This window comes from Meles meles, chromosome 17, assembly GCF_922984935.1.
Source record: "Meles meles chromosome 17, mMelMel3.1 paternal haplotype, whole genome shotgun sequence".
Lineage (NCBI taxonomy): Eukaryota > Metazoa > Chordata > Mammalia > Carnivora > Mustelidae > Meles > Meles meles.
The window spans coordinates 50,114,856-50,141,746 of NC_060082.1; the positions used below are offsets into that span (position 1 = coordinate 50,114,856).

At 51.4% G+C, this 26,891-nt stretch overlaps 1 protein-coding gene across 2 annotated transcripts in view; it reads left to right on the forward strand.

The window, feature by feature from the left end:
- The window catches only part of NMNAT2 (nicotinamide nucleotide adenylyltransferase 2), a 196,022-nt gene that overhangs the window by 151,957 nt on the left and 17,174 nt on the right, over positions 1 to 26,891 (forward strand). For both annotated transcript variants that reach the window (XM_045982765.1, XM_045982764.1), the window contains 7 exons: positions 9,311 to 9,399; positions 10,134 to 10,201; positions 12,883 to 12,961; positions 16,342 to 16,468; positions 17,907 to 17,987; positions 19,204 to 19,248; positions 23,249 to 23,325. In XM_045982765.1, the coding sequence (XP_045838721.1) occupies positions 9,311 to 9,399; positions 10,134 to 10,201; positions 12,883 to 12,961; positions 16,342 to 16,468; positions 17,907 to 17,987; positions 19,204 to 19,248; positions 23,249 to 23,325 (566 nt within the window). The remainder of the gene's footprint in view (positions 1 to 9,310; positions 9,400 to 10,133; positions 10,202 to 12,882; positions 12,962 to 16,341; positions 16,469 to 17,906; positions 17,988 to 19,203; positions 19,249 to 23,248; positions 23,326 to 26,891) is intronic.

Genomic DNA, 26,891 nt, shown 5'->3' on the forward strand with positions numbered 1-26,891 from the left:
GTAATGGCCCTGAGCACGAGCGCCGCCCAGAGGGGGGTTGTTGGGGGTATGGGCTCTGAATTGGTTAGTTTGCATTTGAAAGGCGTGCTCTAGGGTGAGCTGTTTCCTGTCTCTAGAAACTGGCTAACTCGGGGAGGGCTGGCCCCTCCAGGATCAGCAAGGCCCCAGATATCAGAGCCTCAGAAAACAGAAACATAGAAAGCCCCAGTTAATACACCTTCATCTTCTCTGCTCTCAGGACCCAGCTCACGGCTCACAAGTTCTAGGAAAGCTTCCCAGACCACCCACTGGGACCACTCCCTCCCCCTGAAGTCCTATAGCCCTCACTGTTGCTGCTCATTCAGCTTTTGCCTGTTATCTAAGCAGAGCACGCTGTGTCCCTGTATCAAAACCCCAAGATCCTTGGAAGTGGGGACTGTGTCTAGCTTCTCTATGTGCCCCACAGCACTTGGCACAGAGCCTTGAACTTAATAAGTACTCACTAAATTTTTGTTAAGGAATGCCCAGGGTTCCGTGTGGTAGGCCACAGGGATGGTTCCTGTAAAAGAAGAACCATTTTCAAGCCCTGGGCAGGAATAACCCTGCTTGGTTCCTTCCTTTAGTATCCAATGAACATTCTAAAATTTAGAATGTTTACAAACCGAGATCACCTGTGTGAAATGCACAAATGAGGAAAAACTCAGGCAGCTCCAGCTGTGAATACAACTGAGAAAGGGTCATTTCTAATTGCAGCTGAAAAGGAAAAATTGAGTTGGTATCGACGCCCTGACCACAGTGTTTTCCTCCATTAACTCTCTGGAAGAGGAGAGTAGATTACACACATCAGCTGGTTTCACTGAGTGGCCAGGAGGCAGACGAGACATGTCTGTCTCCTGAATTATTATTAATGGACAGATCATCTGGGTTGTGTCCGTCCTTGGCTGGGGGGATGTCTATCACAGGCTGTCAGGAGCAGAGATTTACCTGCTTCAAAGTGGCCTGGAATGAGTTAGGGGACATGGTGGGTCCTCAGGGTATGGAGGGCAAGACACACAATGCCACCAGTGGCCTTGGGCTCCTCCTCTGTGAATACAGGAGCAAGGAAGGTAGACCAGATGGAGGGCGGGTTGGATCTGAGTAGAAAATGCTAGAGGGATTTGGCTCTGTTCCTGGGGCAGAGCTGAGGGACAAAAATAGATCACATCTTGGGAAGCCTGGCATGAAATTAAATTCCAGGGCCCTGGCCAAGCTCTGCCAGCGAACTACCTGCCAGTGTCCAGAAATGCCCTCATCATGCTAAGTGGAGGTGACGGTGGGGCTGGGGAGGGAAGAGAGCTTCTTTTGTGGGTACCCTAATGTTGCAGGGGCTGCCCCCCTGTCTTTAGTCCCTCGCTATTCAAAATAGAGTCTATAGACCAGCAGCACTGGTCTCATTTGGGAGCTGTTTAGAAATGCTGATTCTCGGGTGGGGCTGGGAGTAGTGTGAGGCCAAAGGGGATAGCTCCCTCTGGTGCAAAATTTCAGGGAGAACCCCAGAACTCAGTAATGGAGATAAATAACATTTTTTAAAGGCAAAATTAATGCCAAAAATCTATGATGAACAAAATAAAATGGTTTGAAATGAAGACAGGATCTGACCCTACACTTGAACGATCCTACCCCTCTCAACTCACCCTAATCCCAGACCTGATCTCAGACCCCACCCAGACCACGGAAATCAGCATCTGCCTCTAACAAGATCCCCAGAGGACTCAGTGGCACATCAAAGTTTGAGAAACACTGCTTCGGACAGTCCCTCCCAAGCCATCACAACCCCAAATCTTGGACTCCAGACACAACAAAAATGGGAAAGGATGAGCAGAGATTCCAGACATTCCAGAAGCATCCAGCCCCACGGGTTTGCTTGTCATTTGCCTGGATATGCACACTGCCACCTTACAATTGTACAGGGTCCTGTAGTTCACTGTAAGCTTTTAAAAAAATGTTGCATTTGGAAATAATGATAGATTTATAGGAAGTTGGGAAGATAGTACAGAACGTAACCCAATTTCCCCTATTGGTTACATTTTATGTATGGACAGTACAATATGGAAGTGAGGAAATTGACATTGGTATAAAGTGGATATATAGTTATATGCCATTGTATCACACTTGTGGATTCATGTAACCAGCACAATGAAGCTACAGAACTAGTTTCTCACCACAGGGCTTTCCCTGGAGCCCTATAGCTTGAGAGTCACACCACCTCCTTGCCCTGTCCCCACCCCCATCCCTAACACTTGGCCGTCACTAATCTATATCATTGCTGAGAAGGTTATGTGAATGGAATCATATAGTATTCAACCTTTTGAGATTGGTTTTCACACGGGGGCATGATGATCTGGAGATCATCTTAATTGTTGCATGAATTGTTAGTTTGTTCTTTTTTATTGCTAAGTAGCAGTATCCCAGGGTAGGGATATACCACTGTTTGTCTAACTGTTTGCTTAAAGCAGGACGTTTCATTTATTTTCTGCATTTGGATACTACAAATGAAGCAGATATGAGTAATCATGTACAGGTTTTTACGCAGACATGTCTTTTTTTTTTTTAATTTTGTTTTAACATTTTATTTATTTATTTGACAGACAGAGATCACAAGTAGGCAGAGACATAGACAGAGAGAGAGAGAGAGGAAGCAGGCTCCCTGCCGAGCAGAGAGCCCGACGCGGGGCTTGATCCCAGGACCCTGAGACCATGACCCGAGCTAAAGGCAGAGGCTTTAACCCACTGAGCCACCCAGGCGCCCCCGCAGACATGTCTTTATTTCTCTTGGAAAAACACTCTGGAGTACCATTGCTGGGTTATATGATAAAGCCTACGTGTAGTTGTGGGTTTTTTAAAAAATATTTTATTTTTTTTTAAGATTTTATTTATTTATTTGACACACAGAGAGAGAAATCACAAGTAGGCAGAGAGGTGGACAGAGAGAGGGAAGCAGGCTCCCTGCCGAGCAGAGAGCCCGATGCGGGGCTCGATCCTAGGACCCTGAGATCATGATCTGAGCTGAAGGCAGAGGCTTAACCTACTGAGCCACCCAGGCGCCCCTGATTTAGATTTGTTATTGTTTATTTCTGTCTATGGCCATCCAATCGCTCCAGCGCCATTCGTTGGAAAGACTATCCTTCCTTTATTGAATTATTTTTGCACCTTTGTCAAAACGCAGTTGACCATTTGTATGTGGGGCTATTTCTAGGCTCTATTCTGTTTCATTGATTTATGTGTCTGCCTCTCTGCCAAGACCTCACAGTCTTGATTACTATAGCTATATAAAAAGACTTGAAATTTGGATAGGTTGATTTCCCTATTTTCTTTTTTCCCACTTTCTTATTTTTTAAAAATGGTTTTAACCATTCTGGCTCCTTCTGTATAAATTTTAGAATTAGTTTGTCTGTATTTTTTTTTTAATTTTTATTTATTTGTTTGAGAGAGAGAGAGAATGAGAGTGAGAGAGAGCATGAGAAGGGGGAGGGTCAGAAGGAGAAGCAGACTCCCTGTTGAGCAGGGAGCCCAATGCGGGACTCGATCCTGGGACTCCAGGATCATGACCTGAGCCAAAGGCAGTCGCTTAACCAACTGAGCCACCCAGGTGCCCAGTTTGTCTGTATTTACACCAAAAATGTCTTGCTGGAATTTTGATAGGAAGTGCATTAAATTTATTTATTGTTTTGGGGGCACCTGGGTGGCTCAGTGGGTTAAAGCCTCTGCCTTCGGCTCAGGTCATGGTCCCAGGGTCCTGGGATCCAGCCCTGCATCGGGCTCTCTGCTCAGCGGGGAGCCTGCTTGCTCCTCTCTCTGCCTGCCTCTCTGCCTACTTGTGATCTCTGTCTGTCAAATAAATAAGTAAAATCTTAAAAAAAAAATTATTTATTGGTTTGGAGATCATTAATATCTTCTATGTTATGTCTTCTAATTCATAAACATGGTGTGTTTCTACATTTATTTACATCTTCCTTGATTTCTTTTTATCAGCATGTTGTAATTTTTTTAAAAGATTTTATTTATATATTTGACAGGCAGAGATCACAAGTAGGCACAGAGGCAGGCAGAGAGAGAGGGGGGAAGCAGGCTCCCTGCTGAGCAGAGAGCCCGATGCGGGACTCGATCCCAGGACCCTGAGATCATGACCTGAGCCGAAGGCAGCGGCTTAACCCACTGAGCCACCCAGGCGCCCCTGATCTGTAGTCTTTAATATCCTTTGTAATCAATTGGTAATCTGGTGAGTAAATGAACTTCCTGAAATCTGGGAGCTGCTGCCACAAAGTAATCAAACCCACGGAGGTGGCCGTTTGGCCAGAAGTACAGGTTCTAACCTGACCTTGCAATTTGGTAACTGAAGGGGAGGAGGCAGTCTTGTAGGACTGAATCCTTAACCTGTGGGAGTGGATGCTATCTCTAGGTACATAGTGTCAGACTTGAGTTGGATTGTAGGATACCTGCTAGTGTTTGAGAATTGCTTTGTAGTGTGGGAAATAGACACACACACACACACACACACACACACACACACACACAGGGAGTGGGGGTTAGAATCATTTCAGTTATCAACTACAATCACCATGTTTTACATTAGATCCATCCATGGCTTTAGTTTTAGTTCTTCTTTAAATGTTTAGGGCAATTCCCCAGTGAAACCATGTGGGTGTTACACACTTGAATATTCAGAATTTTATTTGATTCTCATAGCGACCTTGCAAAGAAGGCATTTTACAGATATGGAAACTTAAGGCTCAGAGAAATGAAGTGACTTACCCAAGATCTAGACGTCTTCTGATCCCAAGTTCAGTGCTGTTTCCACAAAACCACACTTGCTGAGTTAGATGTCATCGGGCTGACTCTTCAGTCCTTTGGAATCTCTACGGGAAACAAGGAAGAGAATAACCGTAGCTATTCCTGGCCACGTTTGTTTCGCTGGGTGCCAGTTCTCTCTTGCTGGACATCACATTCAAGTTAGAGGGTAATGAGGCAACCAGTGACTCACTGAGTATCAAACCTAGTACTGTTCGTACGTCATGAAGGTCCAGTCCGGAAGGTTGATGACGAATGCATTGACACATCCAACTGCAAAGCCCCAGAGGCGAAGCAAACAAAACTCTCTCAAGAGAGAAGGAAACCCTATCATTTTGTGGTCCCCGGACATTCTCTGGGAAGTTTCGAGGGGTCATCTCTCTCCTCCATCCCTTATTACCTGACCCCAAATTTCCCACCAGGAATCATTAGCTTATTTAAGATAGATTTTTCACCAACTTCACTATCCCTTCTGTGATTTTTTTCCCCCAGCTCTGATCATGTCGTTTCCCTGTTTAATAGCCTTCAATGATTCTGTCTTATCTATACTTCTCAGCTTTATGGTTGTTGTCTATGTATGTCCAGGGTTCTCAAACTTCAGAGAAGAAAAGAATCACCCAGAGACACTAACTGAAAATGTAGACTCTTATGTCCCAACCCCAGAGATTTTGACTCACTAAGTCTGGACTGAAACCTAGGAATCTTTTTTTTTTTTTTTTTAAGATTTTATTTATTTACTTGACACACAGAGAGATCACAAGTAGGCAGAGAGAGAGAGGGGGAAGAAGGCTCCCTGCTGAGCAGAGAGCCCGATGCAGGGCTTGATCCCAGAATCCTGAGATCATGACCTGAGCCGAAGGCAGAGGCTTTAACCCACTGAGCCACCCAGGTGCCCCCCCTAAGAATCTATTTTAATAATCTCCTCCTGGTCATTCCAGTGCAGTCCACGGAATACATGTTGACCAAACAGTGATCTCTGGCATAAAGGTCATATCCCTGGCCTGGCTTTCAGGCCCTGTGAAGTTCGATTCCAGCTTGCTTAGTGATTAGTACCCTTCCCTCACCCTCACCCCTACCAGGCCTCCAGACCTACAGACCAACCCAGTGAGTAAGACTAAACAGGTTGGCGAGCGCACTTCGGAAAGACAGAATTAATCTCTCCCGTCCCTTTCCCCCCTGCCCTTAGAACTTCAACGTTAGCACAGCATTGTTCAAACTATAGGTTGCCACCCAACAGTAGGTTTTGACCAGGTTCTTATTTAAATTTATGATTCCTAGAATAGAATATATGGAAACTATCAGTGTGCATCGCTGTAGTTAAGGGGATTGCAATACGTTCGTTTCAGTTAATTACCCGTATACATAGATGCGTATTGTGTTGGGACATGAACTGCGTTTCTCACTGTGGCTTGTACTCCAGCAACACTGAAAACCACGGCTGTAGAACTCACTTCTCATTAGATCCATCAGTATGGCTTTCTGTTTTTCCATTATTGTGAACCTTTGGGGAATAATGAATAAAGCCACCTTTATCCTCTTATTCCTCCAAGATCCATCATGATATTTTGTACTCAACAACTGAACTGATTTGATTACATCATCACAGTCATGCCTCTTCCGGGTTTAACTACTTCAGATCAAGTATCCTCTTTTAGGGTATAGGGTTAGGGTTATTCCTTTCAGAAATTGCTTCTCATGGATTACCTGGGTGGCTCATCTGCCTTTGACTCAGGTCATGATCTCTGGTACCCGGAATCGAGCCCCATGTCAGGCTCCCTGCTCAGGGGGAGTCTGCTTCTCCCTCTTCCTCTGCCCCTCTCTTACCCCATCTCTTGCTCTCTCTTTCAAATAAATAAATACAATCTTAAAAAAACTTTTTTTGCCTCTTTGTGAGACAGTGAATCTTGGAGCATGGCCAGAAGAAGTGGCCCAACCCACTAAGCCACCCAGGCGCCCCTGTTTTGTTTTGTTTTAACAAGGTTTTCAATTCGTCCTTGGCCTCAAAATAAGACTTCTTGGGGCGCCTGGGTGGCTCAGTGGTTTAAGCTGCTGCCTTCGGCTCAGGTCATGATCTCAGGGTCCTGGGATCGAGTCCCACATCGGGCTCTCTGCTCAGCAGGAAGCCTGCTTCCCTCTCACTCTCTCTGCCTGCCTCTCTGCCTACTTGTGATCTCTCTCTGTCAAATAAATAAATAAAATCTTTAAAAAAAATAGTAAGACTTCTTGAAAACAAGTAAAGTAATATCACGCTTTAAAAAAGTAGAGGTTAGGGGCGCCTGGGTGGCTCAGTCATTAAGCGTCTGCCTTCAGCTCAGGTCATGATCCCAGGTCTTGGGATCGAGCCCTGCACCGGGCTCCCTGCTAAGCGGGGAGCCTGCTTCCCACTCTCCCTCTCCTTATGTTCCCTCTCTCCCTCTCTCTCTCAGATAAATAAATAAAATCTTTAAACATAAATAAAAAATTAAAGAGCAGAGGAGACACACCTTATTAGAACCCAAAAAACCTGGTCATACGCCACGCTAGCAAGGATGTGGAGCAGCAGGAACACTCATTTGTTGCTTGTGGGAACCCAAAATGGAACGATCACGTTGGAAACCAATTTGGCCGTTTCTTCCAAAATCAAATGTCCTCTCACCGTCTGATCCAGCCACTGCACTCCTAGATGTTTACACAACCGAGTCGCAAACTATGTCCACACAAAAACCTGCACTTGAATGCTGTATCAGTTTGACTCATAATCAGTGAAGACTGGAAGCAACCAGGACGCCCTTCCGTTGGTGAATGGATAAACAGTACAAATGGATAAAGAAATTGTACACATCCAGACAATGGATTATTATTCGGCAATTTACAAATTGAGTTATCAAGCCACAAAACTGCATCGAGGAACTTTAAATGCATACCATTAAGTGAAAGAAGCCAGTCTGAAGAAGCTACATAGTGTATGAGCCCAACTCACTCGGTGTTTTGGAAAGGGCAAAACCAGAGAAACGGTAGAAAGATCCGTGGTTACCGGCAGCTGTGCACCCAGGAGAGGGATGAACAGCGGGATCACAGTGGATTCTGAGTGTAGGGAAACTGTTCGCAGCGGAACTGCAACAGTGTCTGCATGTCATTATACATTCCTCGAAACCCACAGACTGTGCAACACAGTGTCTCTTCGCGGGAACTATGGCTTATAGTTAATCAATAATGTGTCAGTATGGATTCATCAAGTGTGACAAATGAACCGCACTAATGCAAGATATTAATAATAGGGAAAACGGTGGGGCGGGGGGAGATAGGAAGGTGGGGGCTGGATGTACAGAGCTCTGTGTGCTCTCTGCTCCATTGTTCTTTAAATCCAAAACCATGCTCAAAAATAAACTTTGTTAATTATTATTTTAAGGGGCGCCTGGGTGGCTCAGGGGTTAAGCCTCTGCCTTCAGCTCAGGGCATGATCTCAGGGACCTGGGATCGAACCCCCGCCCCCCCCCCATCGGGCTCTCTGCTCAGCAGGGAGCCTGCTTCCCCGCTTTCTCTCTGCCTGCCTCTCTGCCTACTTGTGATTTCGCTCTGTCAAATAAATAAAAATCTTTTTAAAAAATTATTATTTTAAGAAATGGAGAGATTTCGTGTTGAAAGAAAAAGAAAAGGCAAGTGTGATGAGAGTTATTTTTAAGTTTTAAGAGAGGAGCAAGGAAGTCCTGGGAACGTGCTTGTAAACAACACAGCCAGGCTTGCTCCCCAAGACCCCCTTCACGAACAGAATCCCTCGCCTGTGAAATAAATCCACGCCACATCTCCTCCCTGGTACAAGCTCAGGCCCTGCTGGGTTTGATACTGAACCCCCTTCAAATGAGAACTAAAATTTTTCTCCCCTTCCTAGTTTTCTGAATTTTCTCATGGAAAAGAAATTGGGCTTGTCTGGTAAATTTGAAAAAGCAGCCTCACAAATTCCTTCCAAAGGAAAAAAGGCTTTTCTGTGACTGAACTTTTCTCAATCAAGGATAATGATGGCTTTCCTGTTAATTCTCCCTAATTACCTGGAAGGCCTTTAAACTTGTTTTGGTGGTTCTCTTCGGAGATGAGGCAATCAGCCCACCTTTGATATTACAAGAAGGTGGCGGCTGCTGCTTCTTCTTCCTCTTCTTCCTTTTAAGTCACTCCTCCATTTTAGAATTTCTGCAAGTGATCATAGGCGTAAATTCCAGTCTGTCCCTCAAACAGCTTCTAGTGAGGTGCTTGTTCTAAATCCCTCTAAGCTGCCGACTTGTCCAGCAGAGGACCTTTTAAACTGGATTAATCCCCTTGGTTCTAAATCCTTTTGTTCTGAGGGCCAGAATCTCATCCCATAACCTTTTGAATCACCAAGGTAACTTGGAAAGTTGGCACTTTCCATGTAAACGGCGAGAGAGCTGTAAGGCAATAAACCTTGCAGAGCAGAACGTATTGATTTCCATGATCACCTTTAATCCACACCTTTCCGAATCTTTATAACGTGTGGTTTTCTTCTCTTAATTAGAAAGAGCCAGGGATTATCTGCACAAAACTGGAAGGTTTATTGTGATTGGTGGGATTGTCTCTCCTGTCCACGACTCCTACGGAAAACAGGTGGGTTGGTCCTTTGCCCCTCTGCTTCTTTACCCTCCTTTTCTGACCCGATGGATGGCTCCTAGGGCACACAGCTGCCCCAGGGCCTTCTCGGCGACACTTCGTGGAAACACACATGCCTGGTAGCGGGCGTCCTGCTCGGGGCTCTGGACCACGGTCAGCCCCCAGCGGGTGGGTGCCCGGCTGCAGCGGGGAGGAACAGCGGCCCCCGCAGCGCTCGTTAGCCGGAGCGCGCACACCCGCGGCGGGTTACGGCTCTTTCCCGGCTTTCAGGAGGAAAAGGCCCGTGCCTCTTATGATCTGAATTAAAATTCCTTTCCTTGCGGCTCCCTCCCTGCCACACGAAAGGGAAGGGCTAGCAGCCCTCCCCGCATGTCCATCCCCTCCTTCCCCACCTGCCTCGGAGGCAGTCGCCCACCCAGCAGACCGAGCCTCGAGACGAAGCCCCGTTTGCAGGGTTAAGCCTCGTCTCTGTGCTGGGCAAGCGTTGGCTGCTTCCTCCGAGAGCCCCACCTCCTGACCCGGTCGTGAGTGGCCCATCCCGACCTCCGTCCCTTTCTTTCCCCTCCGCGCTCCGCGGGTCTGCGTGACAGGTGCACACGCGGGGGGGGGGGGGGCACACCCTCCTTCCCCGCGGCTGAGGAATGGCTGCCCTTGAATAAGAAGCCCGCTTGGGGTGGGGTCTCGGGGAGGCTGCGGGGGGGCCTCCCACTGATGGCTCTGTTGCTCCCCAGGGCCTTGTGTCGAGCCGGCACCGTCTCATCATGTGTCAGCTGGCCGTGCAGAACTCCGACTGGATCAGGTAGGGCTGGCCTGGCCCTGGCCCCCGGGGGCGGAGGTTGGCCTGGGACTCACTGGGGGTGAGGGGAGGAAGAGGGGTCCTCTCAGCCATCTGGATCCCACACCGGTGGGGAGGCCAGAAGAGGCATTAGTCCCCTGCAGGCTATAATTCCGCAAAACTTGGGAGGTGAACCCCCTTTTGTTTTATAACCAGGCCGTAGGGCCCAGCAGACCAAAGGGGGAAGCCGCAGTATTTCTCTGCTCTGGGACATTGGGATCCAGGAGTATTCCTGGACATCATTGGATTTGGGGTGAGGCCTGGCCAGGAAATCCGAAATGCCTCCCCACTTTTCTCCCCGGTTACTTCCTGTGAACTCAAACTTCCTTTTAGGGACCGTTCCCTGGGCTTCCTTATTTCCCGTTCCTGAACTCGGGCTTCCTGGGGCTCCAGGCTGAGCGTGGGACCCAGGGGCTGCCAGCAAGCGCGCGCTGCCTGTCCCTCAGCCTCTGGGCACCGGCCTCCCTAAGATGGCAGACTCCGTTATGTGCAGCGCTGGGGTGTAATTAAAGCCGGCTTCCACTAATGATGCTAATTACGCTCCCCCAAGTTCCCACAGTTATCATTTGCATGAGAAAATGGTGTTTTAAGAAAATAATGGCACACCATTTGTACTGTAATTTCCCCCCACGGAAAAATAAGCAGCACCTAGAGATTGCTACGAAGGGAGGGACGTGAAGGGAGGCTCACCTCACGCTGAGGGAGAGGAGATGGGGTGGGCGGGGAGGAGGGCGGTGAAGGGAAGCCACCACGGTAATCACATAGTGATCTTTGCGGGTCGTGAGCCGTGATTCGTGTGAGAAACACTTGTCCCTAGAGACTTTCTCAAACCCCTGAGATACAGGTAGACACAGCTGCCTTTTCTCTGGTGAGTGGTGGGTCCCCCAATAATGGATCCGGGATTAAAGGAGCGAGACCAATACAAAGCGAAGGTCAAGCAAAGCTTTATTTCGCGCCAAGCATCAAGAATCAAACCGAACGTTAGTAGCCGCACCTCTTACAAGAGAGAGCGACCTTTCTCTGCTTCACAGACTAGTTTTTAAGGGCAAAGGCCATGTGGTCGGGCCTGGCCACGCACAGGTGGCCAATGAGATTGTAATACACAGAGAAAGCTGCACAGTGATGCTAGGTGACCAACTGAATTACAATTTACCCTATAGTAGACATTTGAACCAGCCTATCACCTTGTTTAGAATTGGCGCCCAAAGGGCGGGGGCCCATACTCCTTGGTAGCTAAGGAGACAGTATGAGCCCCCCCCCCCCCCCCCCCCCCCCCACTGATCGGATGTCTCCACCGGGCCTGACCCATCCTTGTATCTGGGCCTTGTTACCTGGGGCTGGTTTCTGGGACTTGTTTTTAAGTAAGTCCGGTGGGGAAGGGGAGCAGGGACAGTTTAAGGGTTAAACAACAAGGTTATTGTTTAACCTGGATGGAAGCCTCTGGCTAAATAGGTCCTTACAGTGAGAAACAGGCCCAGAGAAATCAAGGGGTTTGAGCGTGAACACCCGTCCACGGTCACGGTCACGGTCACGGTCACGGTCACGTCAGGGATAGAAACAAGGCCTTGTAACACTGTGGCTTAGGATCTCCTGGGGAAAATGGGGACCAGTGGGGGAAGACACAGGGCAGGAGGTTGTTCCTGCTTGGACGTGACTGGAAGATTCTGAAAGAATTGCTTCATTCGTTCAACAAATATTTCCCCAGCACCTCCTGCTGGCTCTGCACTGCTCCAAGCACTTGGGCAAGGTCAGAATTCCAGGAACTGAGGTCACTAGGGAAGCTCAGGTAGCTCTAGAGGTAGGGGCGGGCGGGGGGGGGTGCCTGGGGGAGCCTGTTGCAGGCAGGTGGGTGGTGGTCAGAGGTGGGGGGAGGGCCTGCCGCACAAGCTGACTCTCAAGGTTTGCAGCCTGGGAGCTCTTACCTCTGGGAAACTTCGGTGTGTGTGCCTGGTGGGAGGTGGGCAGGGAATGCTCAACTGCTCAGAAAATGTTTGAAAAATCTCCCAGTTTAGCAGCTCATTAAGTTGCCAATTAAGCCCGAGACGGCATTGGCCTGGGCCAGCTCCCTGCTCGTTTCACATCCCGCTGCACAGGAGGGGCTGGCCAGCGGGCAGGGCTGTGCCCTTCAGTCTGACTGGCACGCCCCCCCCCCCCCATGCCCACAAGGCCCCTCTGCAGCACAGGGAGGCAGACAGGGGCAGATCCCCCAATTCAGATATCTGCAGCCACCGCTTGATGAGGGCCTGGCTTTGAGTCCTTACCCCAATCCTCGAGGGCCCAGAGGAAAATTTCCACCATGTGGGGAAGCATCAGAGCGAGGCTTTGTACTAAGCACTTTGTGTATGAAACTCATCGAGCCCTTCTAATAACCCCACAAGAGAGTCACATCGTCATTTTTACAGGTGGGAAAAGTGAGCACCCGAAGAAAACTTCACTTTCCCAAAGCCCCGTTCTCCTCCCGTTTTACAGAGGAGGAAATTGAGGTGTAGGAAGGCGTTTCAAGCCCACATTTGATCTGATTTGGGATCTAAGTATGCGGCAGGGGCCAGTCCGCTGAGTTTCCTGAGCTACAGGCTCTGGAAAGAACCACTGAGGAATGAGTGTGAGAATGGAAACCGTGGGAGGCCTCTTTCTGGTTCTGTTAGGGTGGACCCCTGGGAGTGCTATCAGGACACCTGGCAGACCACGTGCAGCGTGCTGGAGCACCATCGGGACCTCATGAAGGTGAGCTGGGCCACGGCAGGGGGGCGGGTGGCCCCCGAAACCAGGCAGGCCTGGTAAGAGTGCTGCTGGCCCACACACCTGGTTCGGTTTCCGGCTTCTCGGCCAGCGGTGGGAGACCAGGTCCCGAGCAGCAGGAAGGAGAGCAGCCAGTTAAAGAGTCGGACCAGAGGCTGCTCCCCACCTTGCCCCCCTGCTCAGTCTGACTCGAGGTGGTTTTCAACTTCTGACAGCAAATCCAGGGTGGGAGTGAGGAGAGACTTCAGAAAGTGGGGAGGGAAGGAGACCTGGCCCGGGAAGGCGGGAGCATAGAGGAGTGTGGGGGGAGAGCAGGGGTACGAGCATCCGGGGGCTCCATCCCCATCTGTATGGGACTTGCCAGTCCCCTCACTCCAGCATGGGTGCTGTGGCCGAGACCCCTTCACCCCTGCCAGATGCTGTCCCTTTGTTCACTCTCATTGGTCCTCTCCTGAGTTCCAAGGCAGGCAATATTCTGGTCCTTTTTATATGAGTGGACAAAAGGAAGCCCAGAGGGGCACCTGGATGGCTCAGTGGGTTAAAGCCTCTGCCTTTGGCTCAGGTCATGATCCCAGGGTCCTGGGATCGAGCCCCACATCGGGCTCTCTGCTTAGCAGGAAGCCTGCCTCCCCACCCCTCTCTCTCTGCCTACTTGTGATCTCTGTCTGTCAAATAAATAAAATCTTTAAAAAAAAAAAAAAGGAAGCCCAGAGAGGTAAGCCAATCTACCTGAGGACACACAGCCATTGTTTTGTGTCTCCCCTGGATGGGAGCCCATGGCTTGTGCCCAGGTTGCAGCCACTGAAGAGCTGGTGACCGGGTTATAACAAGCGCCAGGCCAGCCAGCCCCACAGGCCAGAGTGTGTGGAAAGCAGCCTTCCCAGACCGACAGCAGCCCATCGGTCTCTGCAGCGATGGCAGGAAGAGCAGAGCCATCCGTAGCAAGAAGCCTGACTGCCCAAGACAAGAGGCAGCGCCCCAACCCTGTCATGGTGCCCTTGTCATCCGCAAACGGCAGTCTGGACAGCACTGTTCTGACACAGGGAGCACGTCCCCCCATCTGTGTTTTGAGTCAGTGGGTGTCAGAAGCCGCTCCTTGGGGAGCCATCAGCATCACCCTCCACCAACTGGGCCAGCTGTGCTTACCTTTAATAAAGGTGGAGCTCTGACCCGCCAGGAAGTCAAGAAGAGGAAGAGGAAGAGGGCGGGCTCTAGCCAGCTGTTGCCTCATCTACTAGGTTTGTCCCCCTTGGAACTGACACAGGGCACCTCCCTTCCTTCCCTCTTCGGAATCCTTCACAGGCATCCGGAGTCTTTTCTGATCTCCTTGAACGGACTCTGCCATTGGGGGGCACTCACCAGCTCCCCGTGCTGGTCTCAACCACCGCAGTAATCAAAGGCATCCCCTCCTGTCCTACTGTATCAGTCAGGAGAGGCTAAGATACACTGTGGTAACAAACATCCTTAAGATCTTGGGGACTTCACGTCGGTTTATGCCTCACGCTACACATCAGCTAGGGGTCCGTGGGGGCCTGTGTGCCTTCTGATCACACGGAGCCTCGGGCTCCGTGATGGAAAGGAGGAATCCGGGACCCTGCAGATGTGCTGGAGCCCTGCCCGTGCCAGCCATGAAGTCTGCCCACTGTTTTGCTTCCAAATGCCTGGGCTTCCTGAACCCTCCCTCCGTTACTCATGCCCGGAGGCCGGAGTCTGGGCCAGATTGGCACAGCCAGGAGCTCAGCTCTTGCAGTGACAGGCACAGGCCAGTAGAGAATGTGAGTCCCCAGGACCCCTGCCTAGAATGCCTGGAATGGCGGTGGGGGACACCCCATTGCTCCTGTTCTGCCATCAGGCCGGTGTTCCCGGCGTGGACGGCAGACCTATTGGAGAGAATGACGCGGGGCTTACTTAGAGGTGTCCCGAGCTCATGCATGGAAGGGCCTCTGCAAACGTGAGAGCCCGCGGAGGGGTGACGAGGGCGGAGTGGGGCACATAGCCAGTCCTTTTCTTCTCTACCTAGAGCAAGTCCCCTGGGACCCGCCGTGCAGGCAGCGGGAGGAAGCATTTCCTCAGCTACCAGACCAGTTACTAAACAAGAATGTGGCGCTTCCTTTTCCGGAGGTGAAGTAATGAAAAAGGAGGCAGGCCGGCCCTTCCCCTCCAGCAGCCACTGTGGGGCGGAGAATCCCACAAAGCAGGCGGAGAAGAGCCTGTTGGGCTGGCCTCGGCGGGCTCCCAGATGGGGCTGGATGCTGCCGGCACTGCCCCGTGTCAAGAACATGACAGAGGGGACAGGTCACCCTGCAGAACAAACGCCTGTCCTCTGGGGCTCAGAAGGCATCAGTGCCTCTCTCTGCCCTCTGTCTGGAAGACGGAACTTCCAGGGGTCACGAGGGCCACAGCTGCCCCGCAGCTTGGGGTTCTCTGGCAGCGGGACTCAGGAATCCAGAAAGAGGGGTGCAGGGGGGTTAGATACTGGCTTTCTGGAAAAGGACCTGTAGAAGCACTGGCCCTTGGAAAGCTGAACAGATAGAAAAAGCCAAACTTTGTTTCTCTGTTGCCCCGTAGGGAGCTCTCCCACCCACAGCAGGGAAGGGGGTGGGTTTCTGGGTCAGCTGGGCAGGACGTGGCCTTATCAGCTCCATGAGTTCTGCGGCCCCGAGGGAAGCAGCAGGCCAGATAATCCAGCACAATAGTCCATACACATAGAATATCTGTTTGGCTCTGGAATGTGCATCCACACTGACAAGCAGGCAAAAGAGTGCCCAGCACCCCGCCCCCTCTTCCTGCCACACAATCACATCCCGCTCCCCTGGCCCCGCTCTCGGCCTTGGCCTTGTCATTGGCATCCCTGGCCTGGAGAGGTGACAGGTGGTGATGGTGCCTGGTGTTCGTATGACCTTTCCAAAGCGTACACAGCCCTTCTGTAGACACGACCTCATGTGAGGCCCGTGAGGCTGGCAGGGAGGGCAGGAAAGCACGTCACACGGAAGGTTACAACATCGGCGGCCAGGTGCCAGACCACAACCCAGAAAGGCAGCCGCGGGGCCTGTCCGTGTTAAACTCCTGAGCTGAAGTTCAAGAGACAGGTAACTATCCAAGGTCACGCAGGGGCAGAGCTCAGACTTGAACCAGGGCAACAGCGCAAGCCATGCCTCCCCAGCATTGAGCTAGCAGTCTGGCCTCCTGCCGGCCTCATGCAGCCACGCCACGCAGCTGGGTCTAGAACCCGCCCCTGCCACCAGCTCGGCGCCGAGTGGCCTCCCCGGGATGGACGAACAGATGAGCAGTTGAAGATAACTAGGAATGCCTTTCGTAAGTTACTTGGCTAATGCCACTGACCTTGCACTTCTCCCTTCCCCCAGCGGGTGACTGGCTGCATCCTCTCCAACGTCAACACACCGTCCATGACACCTGTGATCGGACAGCCCCAAAATGAGACCCCCCAGCCCATTTACCAGAACAGCAACGTGTCCAACAAGCCCACTGCAGGTAGGGGGATCCTGGTGGGAGCTGCGGCTCTCAGACCTCAGAATCAACTGGAGGCTGGTTAGAATCCAGACTGCTGCCCCCTCCCCCAGAATGTGACTTAGTAGGTCTGGGAGGGGGAGGAAAATTTGCACTTTTAACAAGGTGACACCATGCTCTGATCCTTAAAACAGAGCATCAGAGAGAAGCAGGCACAATGAGAGAGAGGCAGGGTTGATGGTGTGCATTTTTTTATATTTATAATTATAAGTTTATAATTATGAATCATATTTATAAAGTCTATTTATAATTGCCTTCCTGGGAATTAAAAATATGGAAGGCAGCATTTTTCTCTGCCTCTTCCAAGGGAGTTGACGATCTTGCCCAAGGTCACACGGTGAGGAGGTAGCAGGACTAGGAGTCAAACTCAGGCATCAGCATTCAGAATCCCAAACTCTCGGCCACCTCTTCAATGGCGGAAAGCCAGGGCTCCAACATTTACCCAACACCGAGTCCTGTATGCCCATACAATGCCCAGTGCTTTACACAGATTCGCATTTTATGCCGTAATTCTGTGATATAGATATTATGTTCCCATTTACAAGGAGAAAACTGAAATTCAGAGAGAGTAAGTGATTAGCCTAAGGTCACACAGCTCAAAAGCGGAAAAGTCAGAGTTCATGTTCAGGACAGTTCGATTCCAAGGTCCATGTTTTTTCCAACATTTTTTACCAACCCATTGCAAGAGGCAGCTCCTGTTCATACTTTTCAAGCCTAGAGACCATAAGCTATTAGATTATTAGTCTGTTCTAAACAGGGTAGTTCACAAGGAGCCAGAATTTCATAGTTCTCTTACAGCTGCATGTGGGGGCTCAGAAAGATTTTCTGGATTAGAGCCCAGAGAGGTCATCAAAAACCAGATCCCTCTCAGCCAAAGCAGGATGTCTGATTATGATAAAGTCCATCTTCATGGGAAGGAATGAAGGGTAAGGCTCATATTTTAAAAATGAAAAGAGCAAATAGCCCTTATGTCTTTTGAACACATAATATGAGCCAACGTATGGCGTGCAAACATACCCGCATAATGCATATTTTTTTAAGTGGAGGAAAAGAAATAGTATACCCACGTGTTAGTGGTGGTTGTCTCCTGGAATGGGATTACAGGTGTTTTTTATTTTCCTCTTTATATATTTTCCTCTTCTACATTTTCCGATTTTTGACAGTATAATAAACAGGCAGAAAACAGGTTCCAGTCTGTGGCTCACAATGCTTGCGCCTTGGACTGTGAACGGGAAGGAATGTTTGCTGTCACATTTGTTCTTTCTCTCTACCCTCCTGCCTCCCACTACCCAACCCCTGACCCCTCCAGGGCAACGCTATTGTTTCAGCGGCCCACATGCCCGGCTGTAAGTTGTGAGCGGTTCTCTCCCTCTGTCCCTGTCTGTCTTGCTCTCTCTCATAGCCAAGATCTTGGGGAAGGTGGGAGAAAGTCTAAGCCGGATCTGCTGTGTCCGCCCACCAGTGGAGCGCTTCACCTTTGTGGGTAAGGGAGCGAGGACCTTCTTTCCAGGTCCCGTCTCTTCTTTGTCCCCTCCCTCCATTCATTCTGCAAACACCTCCCAGCACCTGCTGTGGGCTGAGAGTTGAAAGTGCAACGTTGGAGAGAAAACAGGAAACAGGAAAGTCCCCAGGCTTGCAGGGAGGGAGTCCCGAGGGTGTGACCCACCTAGCCTGCGGCTGTGGCTGCGTAGACCTCAGCGTGGACGTAGACCTCAGCGTGGACGTGCTGATTCCCCGCCCCCCCCACACAGAATGAGGCCACATGCCTAAGAGTTTTCAGGGGCCCAGAATCCTTCCTCGGGTCCTCCCAGCTCTGGCAGTGTGCGCACCCTCTGATAGGCTACCAGCGCCCATGCTCGTTCCTTAATTCCCTCTTTCTGGCTGTTCCCTCGAGGACTCCATGGATGAGGACATCCGAGTGCCTGGGGCTCTTTCGGGGTCCCAGTTCAAATCTGCAGAATTGCTGAAGGTCTAGACCTCATTCCTTTGATGCTTTGGGGCTGACTTCTGCCACTTCTGAGATTTCCGGTTTTCCAAAAGGAACTGAGAGGGGTGGCAGAGGAGGAAAGGAGACAGGGGACCAAGGTGGCAGGTCTGTGGTTTTGTGCACACCGTGAACCCCCGTGCCGGCGCTGCTTAAGAGCACTCGAGAGCACGGGTCCCAGCCTCTGTCTCTCTCCTCTGTCACGGGCTCTTGCTGTCCCTGCCTTCTCAACGCGCTCAGCGACGCTAGTTCTCTGAACCAGGCAGCCCCTGCCCAGGGAGACGGGGCTGCCTCCTGGTGATGCTGAGAGCCTTTCTCTCGGAGCAGAGGACGTTGCTTTTGTGGACTACCTCCCACAAATACAGACAGAAACAGAAGGTGCTTAGCAGGAGCGTGTGTGTGTGTGTGTGTGTGTGTGTGTGTGTGTGTGTGTGTGTGTTCATCATCGGTTTTCTAGCCAAGCTGTGCAATTCTTAAAGGCCCAGAAATGTGAATTCCCACTGTGAAGCATGAGGAGATGCGTACTCTCCGTTTTAGGCTGGATTGCTCTCCATTCGCTGTAATCAGATATCCTCTGTGCAGGGAGGCAATGACCCCCCCATCCCGTGCGTTCCACCCCATACACACACTCCTGAGGAGGCCCCTGGGCCGACCGCGTGTCGGGTGGCAGTCAGTCAGTCCCCTCATGCTTCTTTGTTCCCTCTCTCCTCCCTAGATGAGAATGCCAATCTGGGTACGGTGATGCGGTACGAAGAGATTGGTAAGTGGCCGGAAAAGCCGGGACACTTGGGGGCAGAGTTGGGCGGGGGAGAGGCTTGGAGCCCCTGGGTTGTGCTGGCAACAGGGCCTGCTCCCAGAACACCGGCTCCAAACTAGAGCAGATTCTCCGATATCTCCACCTGGCCAGTTCCCGGGAGGTAGGACCGGCCAGCTTGGCAGTGCTCCCTTTAGAGCCTCCTCTCCCTCATCCCAGACCCGTGGAAGTTAAGCTTCTGCAACAGCCCAAGACCTTTCTTTGGCCCAAGACGCTGTGAGAGGCGGAGAGGCTTCCCGGTCTTCCTTATTTTCTTCCTTATTTCTGGGCTGGAGGGCAAGGAGGAGAGGAAGCTGAAAGCCGCCTCCACAACCTCCCTGCAGCCACCGACAGCCGTGGGCAGAGGCTAAGGCATCCCGGGTCTGTGGGAGGGCGCGTAGGGCAGAGGCTAAGGCATCCCGGGTCTGTGGGAGGGCGCGTAGGTCCGGGGCCAGAGCAGGTGACTGGACGGTGGCTCCACCCGACCAGTCGTAGGATGGGAAGGAGCTGACCCACCCGTGGGAATGAGCTCAGTCCTGCAGAACCCCGGGGCGCAAAGCAGAAAACTGAGGTTCCAGGGTGGGTGAGAGACACGAGTGTGTGAAGCTAAGGAAGGGATAGGTGGTTGTCAGAATGGAGCTGGAGTTGCCGCGGTACCAGGTGACAAGGAGGAGGCTCCCTGGGTCCTGGCCTCTGATCTGAGGAGCAGTGGTGTACCTGAGCTGACTCCTACGGGTTTGTCAGAACCCTTTCTAAGATTTTCAGGAAGTAAGCAAACTGGTTGTCAAATGCAGCCCATACTCAAGATTAAGTCATTTTAAACAACAATTAAATACATTGTATTAACGACAAAGATCCTGAGTACTCAAAACTCACTTCTGAGTTATTTTCCTGTATTTTAATGTCCTTTATTTCCCTGCCCTTCACCATCTTGAAGCCACAAAAAGCAGCAACGTGGCTTCCTAGTTGCTCCCCCGAAACAGGGCAGAAGTATTTGGCTCCAGGTTCCCCAGCTCCCAAACACCCCAAGGGGGAGGAGGAGCAAACCTTGAACTCCCACTTCCGGCAGTTCCGCACCTGGCCAGGAATTGCATTCTCTGGGAGGTCCTCCGGAGCAGCCCCGCTTTGAGCAGTCTTTAGAGTTGCAACTGTATTCAACGTGTGTTTCTCTCGTTCCTTGTTCCAGAAAGCATTTACTGTGGCAAGCTTCAGCTGTGACCTTGTTTACCTTCCTGGCTCACTGGGCCAGTGTGTGAGGCCGTACCTGCGGGAGCTCCCCGCCCTCAGAGAGGCGGAGCTAATGAGTGCACAATTTGCAGAGAGTTCCTTATCTCACCCGCAAGTTCCTTATCTCACCGCTGCCTGGTGAGGGGCAGGGCTAGCCTGACCCCATCCTACTCTCCTTTCCAAGAAAGGAAAGCTGGGCGGCCACAGCTGTCACGATCGATTCAGGGCCTGGTGTGGTCCAGGTGGCGTGGCCGCAGAGGGCAGTGGGAACTGGAAATGGCCCCGGGGTCCTGGACTTCACAGAGGCAGGCTTCCTGGGAGGGGATTGTGGGGGGACAGTGTGGATTCTACCTCCTGGCCCTGGATCCTTGGAAGGGGGTGAACCGGGGTAGGAGGCAGAGCGCAGAGGAGGTGAAAGGAAGCTGCCTTGCTTCCCAACTCTGTGCTGGGAGGCCCTCTGGCTCATGAGTCCCCTTTTTGAAGTCCCCTTGCACCTTGCGAGAAGGAAAAAGCCGCGTTCTAGCTCAGCTAGAGCCTATGGCTCCACTTCCCTGTTCTTAAACCACCGACCGCTCTTGGGGCCGCCGCAGAGCAAAGGCTCTGAGAGCTGGAAATGTTTGCCTTAGTCTCCTGCAACAAACCAGGAGAGATCGCTGCTGCCCTCCAGCGGCCATGCGTGGGATCCCAGGCTCTGCTAGGGCCTCTGGGCTGTGACAAATGCGTCAGTTCTGGTCCTGTAAGAAAAGGTGGACACCCCACTTTTTAACTTTCTGTGCTTTGGCTTAAAAAAAAACCCACAATGTTTAAGTGGGAAAGGGAGTTCCTGGCTCAGGAATAGAAAAGAGTTATTTTCGTGGCTATCGAGCAGGCTTTCTCAACTGTGGACTATTGACATTTGGAAATAAACAATTCTGTGTCTTGGGGGCTGCCATGTATCTTGTAGGACGTTCCCCAACATTCCTGCCCTCCGAGCACCAGGGGCCAGGAGCACGTGCCCTCTCCCGGGTCTTAGCAACCAGAGATGTCTCCAGGCATTGTCAAATTCAGGAGCCGTAGCTGCCCTCTGTGTCTGTCGACACAGAGAAATCCAAGGGCCAGTACAGCCTCTGGACGGTGCCACCTGACCAAAATTTCAGGCGATCTGAGTTACAGTACAGAGTTACAGCAATCTCTTTCCACAGAAAGAGAACACTTGGAGCCCTGGGTGGTTCCAGGTGGGAGGCGGGGAACAGTAGGATCCCAGGAGTGAGGCAGTGTGGCTCCTCTCAGCCATAGGGAGACTGGTTCCTCCCCACAGATGCAGAGTTGGGACAGAAGTCCCATGGCATGACTTGGAAGGAGGGAGACACCACTTCCCCCAGGACCCCCAGACTGCAAACATAAAGGCCGTGATGGCCCCCGCAGAGCCATCCCAGATGGCCTAGAAGGCTCTTAGACTGCTTGCCTGCATGGCCTCTGTGGGCAGCTTGTCTGTTGTTCACGTACTCAGTACGTCCCGAGCACCTACTGCATGCAGGTCATTCTGCCAGGCTCAGGGGCTAGAAAGATAAATTAAGGTCCCCTGAGCAGATCTTTGGGCTACAGAATGGCATGGGGGAGAGGAGAAGCTGCAGGAATATTTAGGAGCAAAGGACCAAGGGCTCCACGGGGCTCCCTGAGGACGGGCTACTGGGTGGGACAGATACTGACACCGTCATCAGCCCAGTGGCCTTCCTTTTCTGGACCATCTGGAGAGTCCCACGGCAGGGTCAAGGCCACCGTCTGAATCCTGGTCAGGTTCCCCAAGCGAACTGTGGCGTCTCAGGCAGGCTGACCTAACGGCCGTCTCTCAGCCTCGGTGCAGGGTGCGTGGCAGTGGTCTCTGGAAGTGGTCTCGGGGCAGGGCCATCCCTCCCCCCATTTTGGACAAGATGCCCACAGCTATAGCCTCTCACTGGAGGGCCCAGGATGCCTGGGAACCAAACGCTCCCCACCTGAGTCACGTTGTGGCAGGTGTCCCTCCCCCCGCCCCACCGTGGTTTGGAGAATCCCAGGATCCTTTTTTCCCCCACTGCTCTGTTTTAGTAAGTCGGCCAGTCCTTTTTGAAGGGGCTTCTCTGGGATGAGGCAGAGTGCGCTTCGGGAGGGAAGGAAAACGAAGGACAAGCAGGACGTGCACCTGGGAGGGGGCGGGGCGGGGCTCAACTCAGCTTCTCCGGCTCCTTGCTGAGGAAGGTGGCCGGTGAAGAAGGGACTTCCGATGAACTCAGCGACTGCATGGGGACACTCTGTCCCCTGGACCCCTCACCATGTCCGCATGTGTGATAAAGGACAAAGCCTGGATAATGCATAGCAGCAGAGGACCCGAGCTCTGTTAGCACTTGACCTGGATATGAGCAGAAGAGGGAGCCCCACAGACCTTAGACAAGCCACATGTCCGGCTCCATCTCTCTTGGGATGAGCAGCCCTCCTGGCTTAGCAGGGAATGACCTCTGCCCCAGGAAACCCTCAGTACCAGGCAAACCAAGACCCTCCCTGCATGAAAAACTCCTCCCACAGGGGGATAAGAGTGGTTTGTAAGTGACCCAGGCCCGCAAAGTTGTCTACACTGTGCACATCACGGCGCAGGGGAGCCTGGCGGGGAGCTGAGTGCCGGAGGCCCCGGAATGGGCGGCTTCTGTATTTATCAGGGGCGAGGCTGAGAGTTGAATGTTTTCCAGGTCTCCACTCACCCCTGTGCCAACTCTGTCCCCCTCCCCAGAGCTGCGGATCTTGCTGCTGTGTGGCAGTGACCTGCTGGAATCCTTCTGCATCCCCGGGCTCTGGAACGAGGCGGATGTGAGTAGCAAGGCTCCTACAGCACCGCACACAGGTGCTGGGGAAGGATGGGGAGGGGACACCCGGCTTCGGCCTCTGCTCTTCCTTCCCCCCACTGCCTCCCCTCCCCAGCTCTAGCGTCTCATCTCCTGTGAGCTCCCAAGAGGACAATCCATTCCCGTGACTGTGGAAGAAATTCTCACCGATCCCAAGCTTTGGCTCTGATGGCAGTTTTTTGTTTGTTTGTTTGTTTGTTTTTAATATTTTATTTATTTGACAGAGAGAAATCACAAGTAGGCAGAGAGGTAGGCAGAGAGAGAGAGGGAAGCAGGCTCCCCGCGGAGCAGAGAGCCCGACGCGGGGCTCGATCCCAGGACCCTGGGATCATGATCCGAGCCGAAGGCAGAGGCTTTAACCCACTGAGCCACCCAGGCGCCCCTCTGACGGCAGTTTTATACTCACTCCCCCTTGAGCTTGCTCCTGGAAAGCCCCTGGGGCAGAAAGCAATCTGAGTCAGAGGATACCTTGTCCTAGTAGGGCTTGGAATGATTGTGTGTGGCAGAGGCAGTGGGTAGGGGAGGGAGGGATTAAGAAAAAACCCAGTGGCCTTTTGAGATTGTGGTTTGTTTTCCTTTGATTCCTTTTGAAGAGGTAGTAAATACCACCCTAGAATTCCCTCACCAAGAAAAAAGGGGTCAGGAGGGGAGGCATTCATGGCAGAAGGTCAGTAGAATCCGTCTAGCAATTGACTGGGGATAGAGAGAAACAGGAAGTTAAACTTACACCACTTAGAAGCTCAGTGGACATCTTTTGTTGCCGGATCTGGTGGTGATGGTCTTAAAGCAGCTCGTTCATAAGTTACTCACCCTTGGTCTACATGTTCATTCTTGCTCTTTCATTAATTCATTCATTGCATAGCCTGAGCCATTGCTAGTTCCCAATTCCATAGCTCCACCACTTTTTTAAAAGATTTTTATTTATTTGAGCAAAAGAGTGAGCAAGAGAGAGGCAGAGAAAGAAGCAGACTCCTTGCTGAGCAGGGAGCCTGATGTGGGGCTCTATCTCAGGCCCCTGGGATCATGATACGAGCCAAAGGCAGACGCTTAACCAACTGAGACACCCAGGCCCCCCTACCCACTGCCCCAGTTCCATAGCCCTATGCAAGCTGGGTTCTCAAGGCAGTAATTCCAGACCTAGTACTTTTTTTTTTTTTTAACTTGCTGTGAGACCCCAAACAAATCACTCAACAGTCTGGGCCTCAGTTTGTTTCCAGTTTATTGAGATATAATTGATATGTAACACAGTATTCGTTTAAGGTGTACATTGCAATAATTTGAGAATCTGTATATATTGCAAAATATTATCACAAGTTTAGTTAACATCACGTAGTAAACTTGGTTGTGCTTTTAAAAATCTACAGCATGTTATCTATCACATTCTGACATTTACAAAAATAGGCAATACAGTCTGTTCCCCCAAGTATCAGGTGGCAAGACATGTACATAGGAAATTTTTTCAGGTACATGTATGTACGCTTCTGGAGAGAGAGAGAGAGAACCTTCAGGATCAGATTCCAGATTCCAACTCTATTCAAACACAGCTCATGACAAAAGCTATTTTGAGCCTCAGTTTATCCCATCTCTAAAATGGGTGTAATAATAGTGCCTACCTCATAGGATTTGGGGGATGTTAAATGAGATGGTATATATGAAGTGCCCAGCCTAGTACCCGACACACAGTTACACACAACAAACGTTCATAAGTGAATTCACCTAAACACTCATAGACGTACACACAGATGTTCTAGGTGAAGGGTGTGAGCGCTAACATGCTGTGGGAGGACCAGGAGGGGAGGGAGAGTTCCCCAGAGGTGAATTATGCTGTGTAGGCCTTTCACCTCCACCCCTGGACCATTTCTTGCAGGTGAAATTCTAAACCTCCTTTCAGTTCTGCACGAAATGGCTTAATTAACCTTTACTTTCCTCTCTACTTCACGTGGTGCTGTGAAAGTAAACAGTAAGATGGCCGAAATTGTGTACCAGATCTCCGCAGAGCTCTTTCAAGAATCTAGGCAAATCGGGGATGGGGGCAGCTGGCGGTGGGGGAGGGGACACATCCCACTCGCAGGCCCCGACAGTCCAGGAGGGATGAAGTCAGCCCCTGGGGCGGCAGCCTGGACGAGCACTCACAGGAGCAGGGGATCTCTAGGGCCCCCCCTCTCAGGGGCCCACCCACACTCTCTGGAGCCTGAAACTTAAGAGCATCTGGGGCCCTGGAAGCACGGCCAGTCCCTCTCTGTCACTCCTGGTTAGGTGCCGACCTGAGGTCCTCCGACTTCTCTCCAAAATGGCCGCTCTTGCTGGTGTCAGATCGGACATTTGAAGACCAAGAAGAAGAGCCCCGGGGCTCTCCTCTTCCCGTTGGGCTCTGGTGTTGAAATAACAGCACAGGTTAAGACAAAAAATTAGAGCAACCAATAGCTGTTGATTTACTGGGACTGTGACAGTGGAGGGAGAGCGAGACCCTCACTGGTGCTCCCCCTTGGTTGGTTACTGAAGAGCGCCCAGCCTGGCTCCTCCAGAGAGCATGCCAAGGGGGCCGGACTCTCCTGTCTGGGGGTAAGAATTCCAGTTCCCAGCACAGGCAGCAGGGGTTTGGGTAAAGCAGAGGCTCAAAGCTCACTCCAAAAGGCTCTCCGGAGTCTAGGTAGGGATCTGCTGCCCCATTCCCACTCAGTCAGTTGCTCTGGCCCCTGATTTAACCCACAGCCGATCTGTGGGGTCCTTACAATCATGGCACCTGAGGTAGAGGGGGAAAAAAAAATCAAGGATCTCTTTCCTTACATAACGAGTGTGAATCTCAACCCACAAAAGAGGTGTGCTAGAAATATCACCTTTGATTTATTTAAATCAAATTAAAATTCAAGTCCAAATCTATTCCACAGGGCCGATGGGAAGTTAGTCTCAATTATTGTATTACTGACCAGCAGAACCTGAAAGGCTTCTGTGGGCCCTGAACGTGACCATCAGTTCACTGGGGTCCCCACGGACGCCGTCTCTATCTGGACATTCGTGGGCACTTGGAGGTGGTGGGGTGTTGCTGGGCCCCTGGCCAAGTCTGGAAGCCCAGCTGGGCCACACCCATCCATGATCACCAAGACTCGTTTTCTTCTGAGGTTTTGCCCCTAGGGTGCTGCCTGGGCGGGAGGAGAGGGGTGGTTTTCACTGACCTCTAGCTTCCTTCTAGTGTGGAAGTTGTGTGTGTGTGTGTGGAGGCGGGATAAGGAGGGGAGAGGGAAGCAGAGAACACGGAACCTCTTCTTTTCGAAAGGTGTCTTTCCTATTTCCTCTCATCGTAAACATCTAGTAGTGAAATCTCTTCAGTGAGTTTAAAGCCACTGACTGCATCGTTTTCTGCCCTGCAAATTAGAGAGCAGGGTCTGGTTCTCTGCTGGAAATAGGGTTGGGCTGAGCAGAGGGGGATGTAGGGAGTACACAACTAGTTAGTGACTCAGCAGATGATTCCACTGTGCTTGTTGGGGAGCGGGTGGATCTCAGGGTCTGGAAAAGGAAGGTTGGACTTTAAAG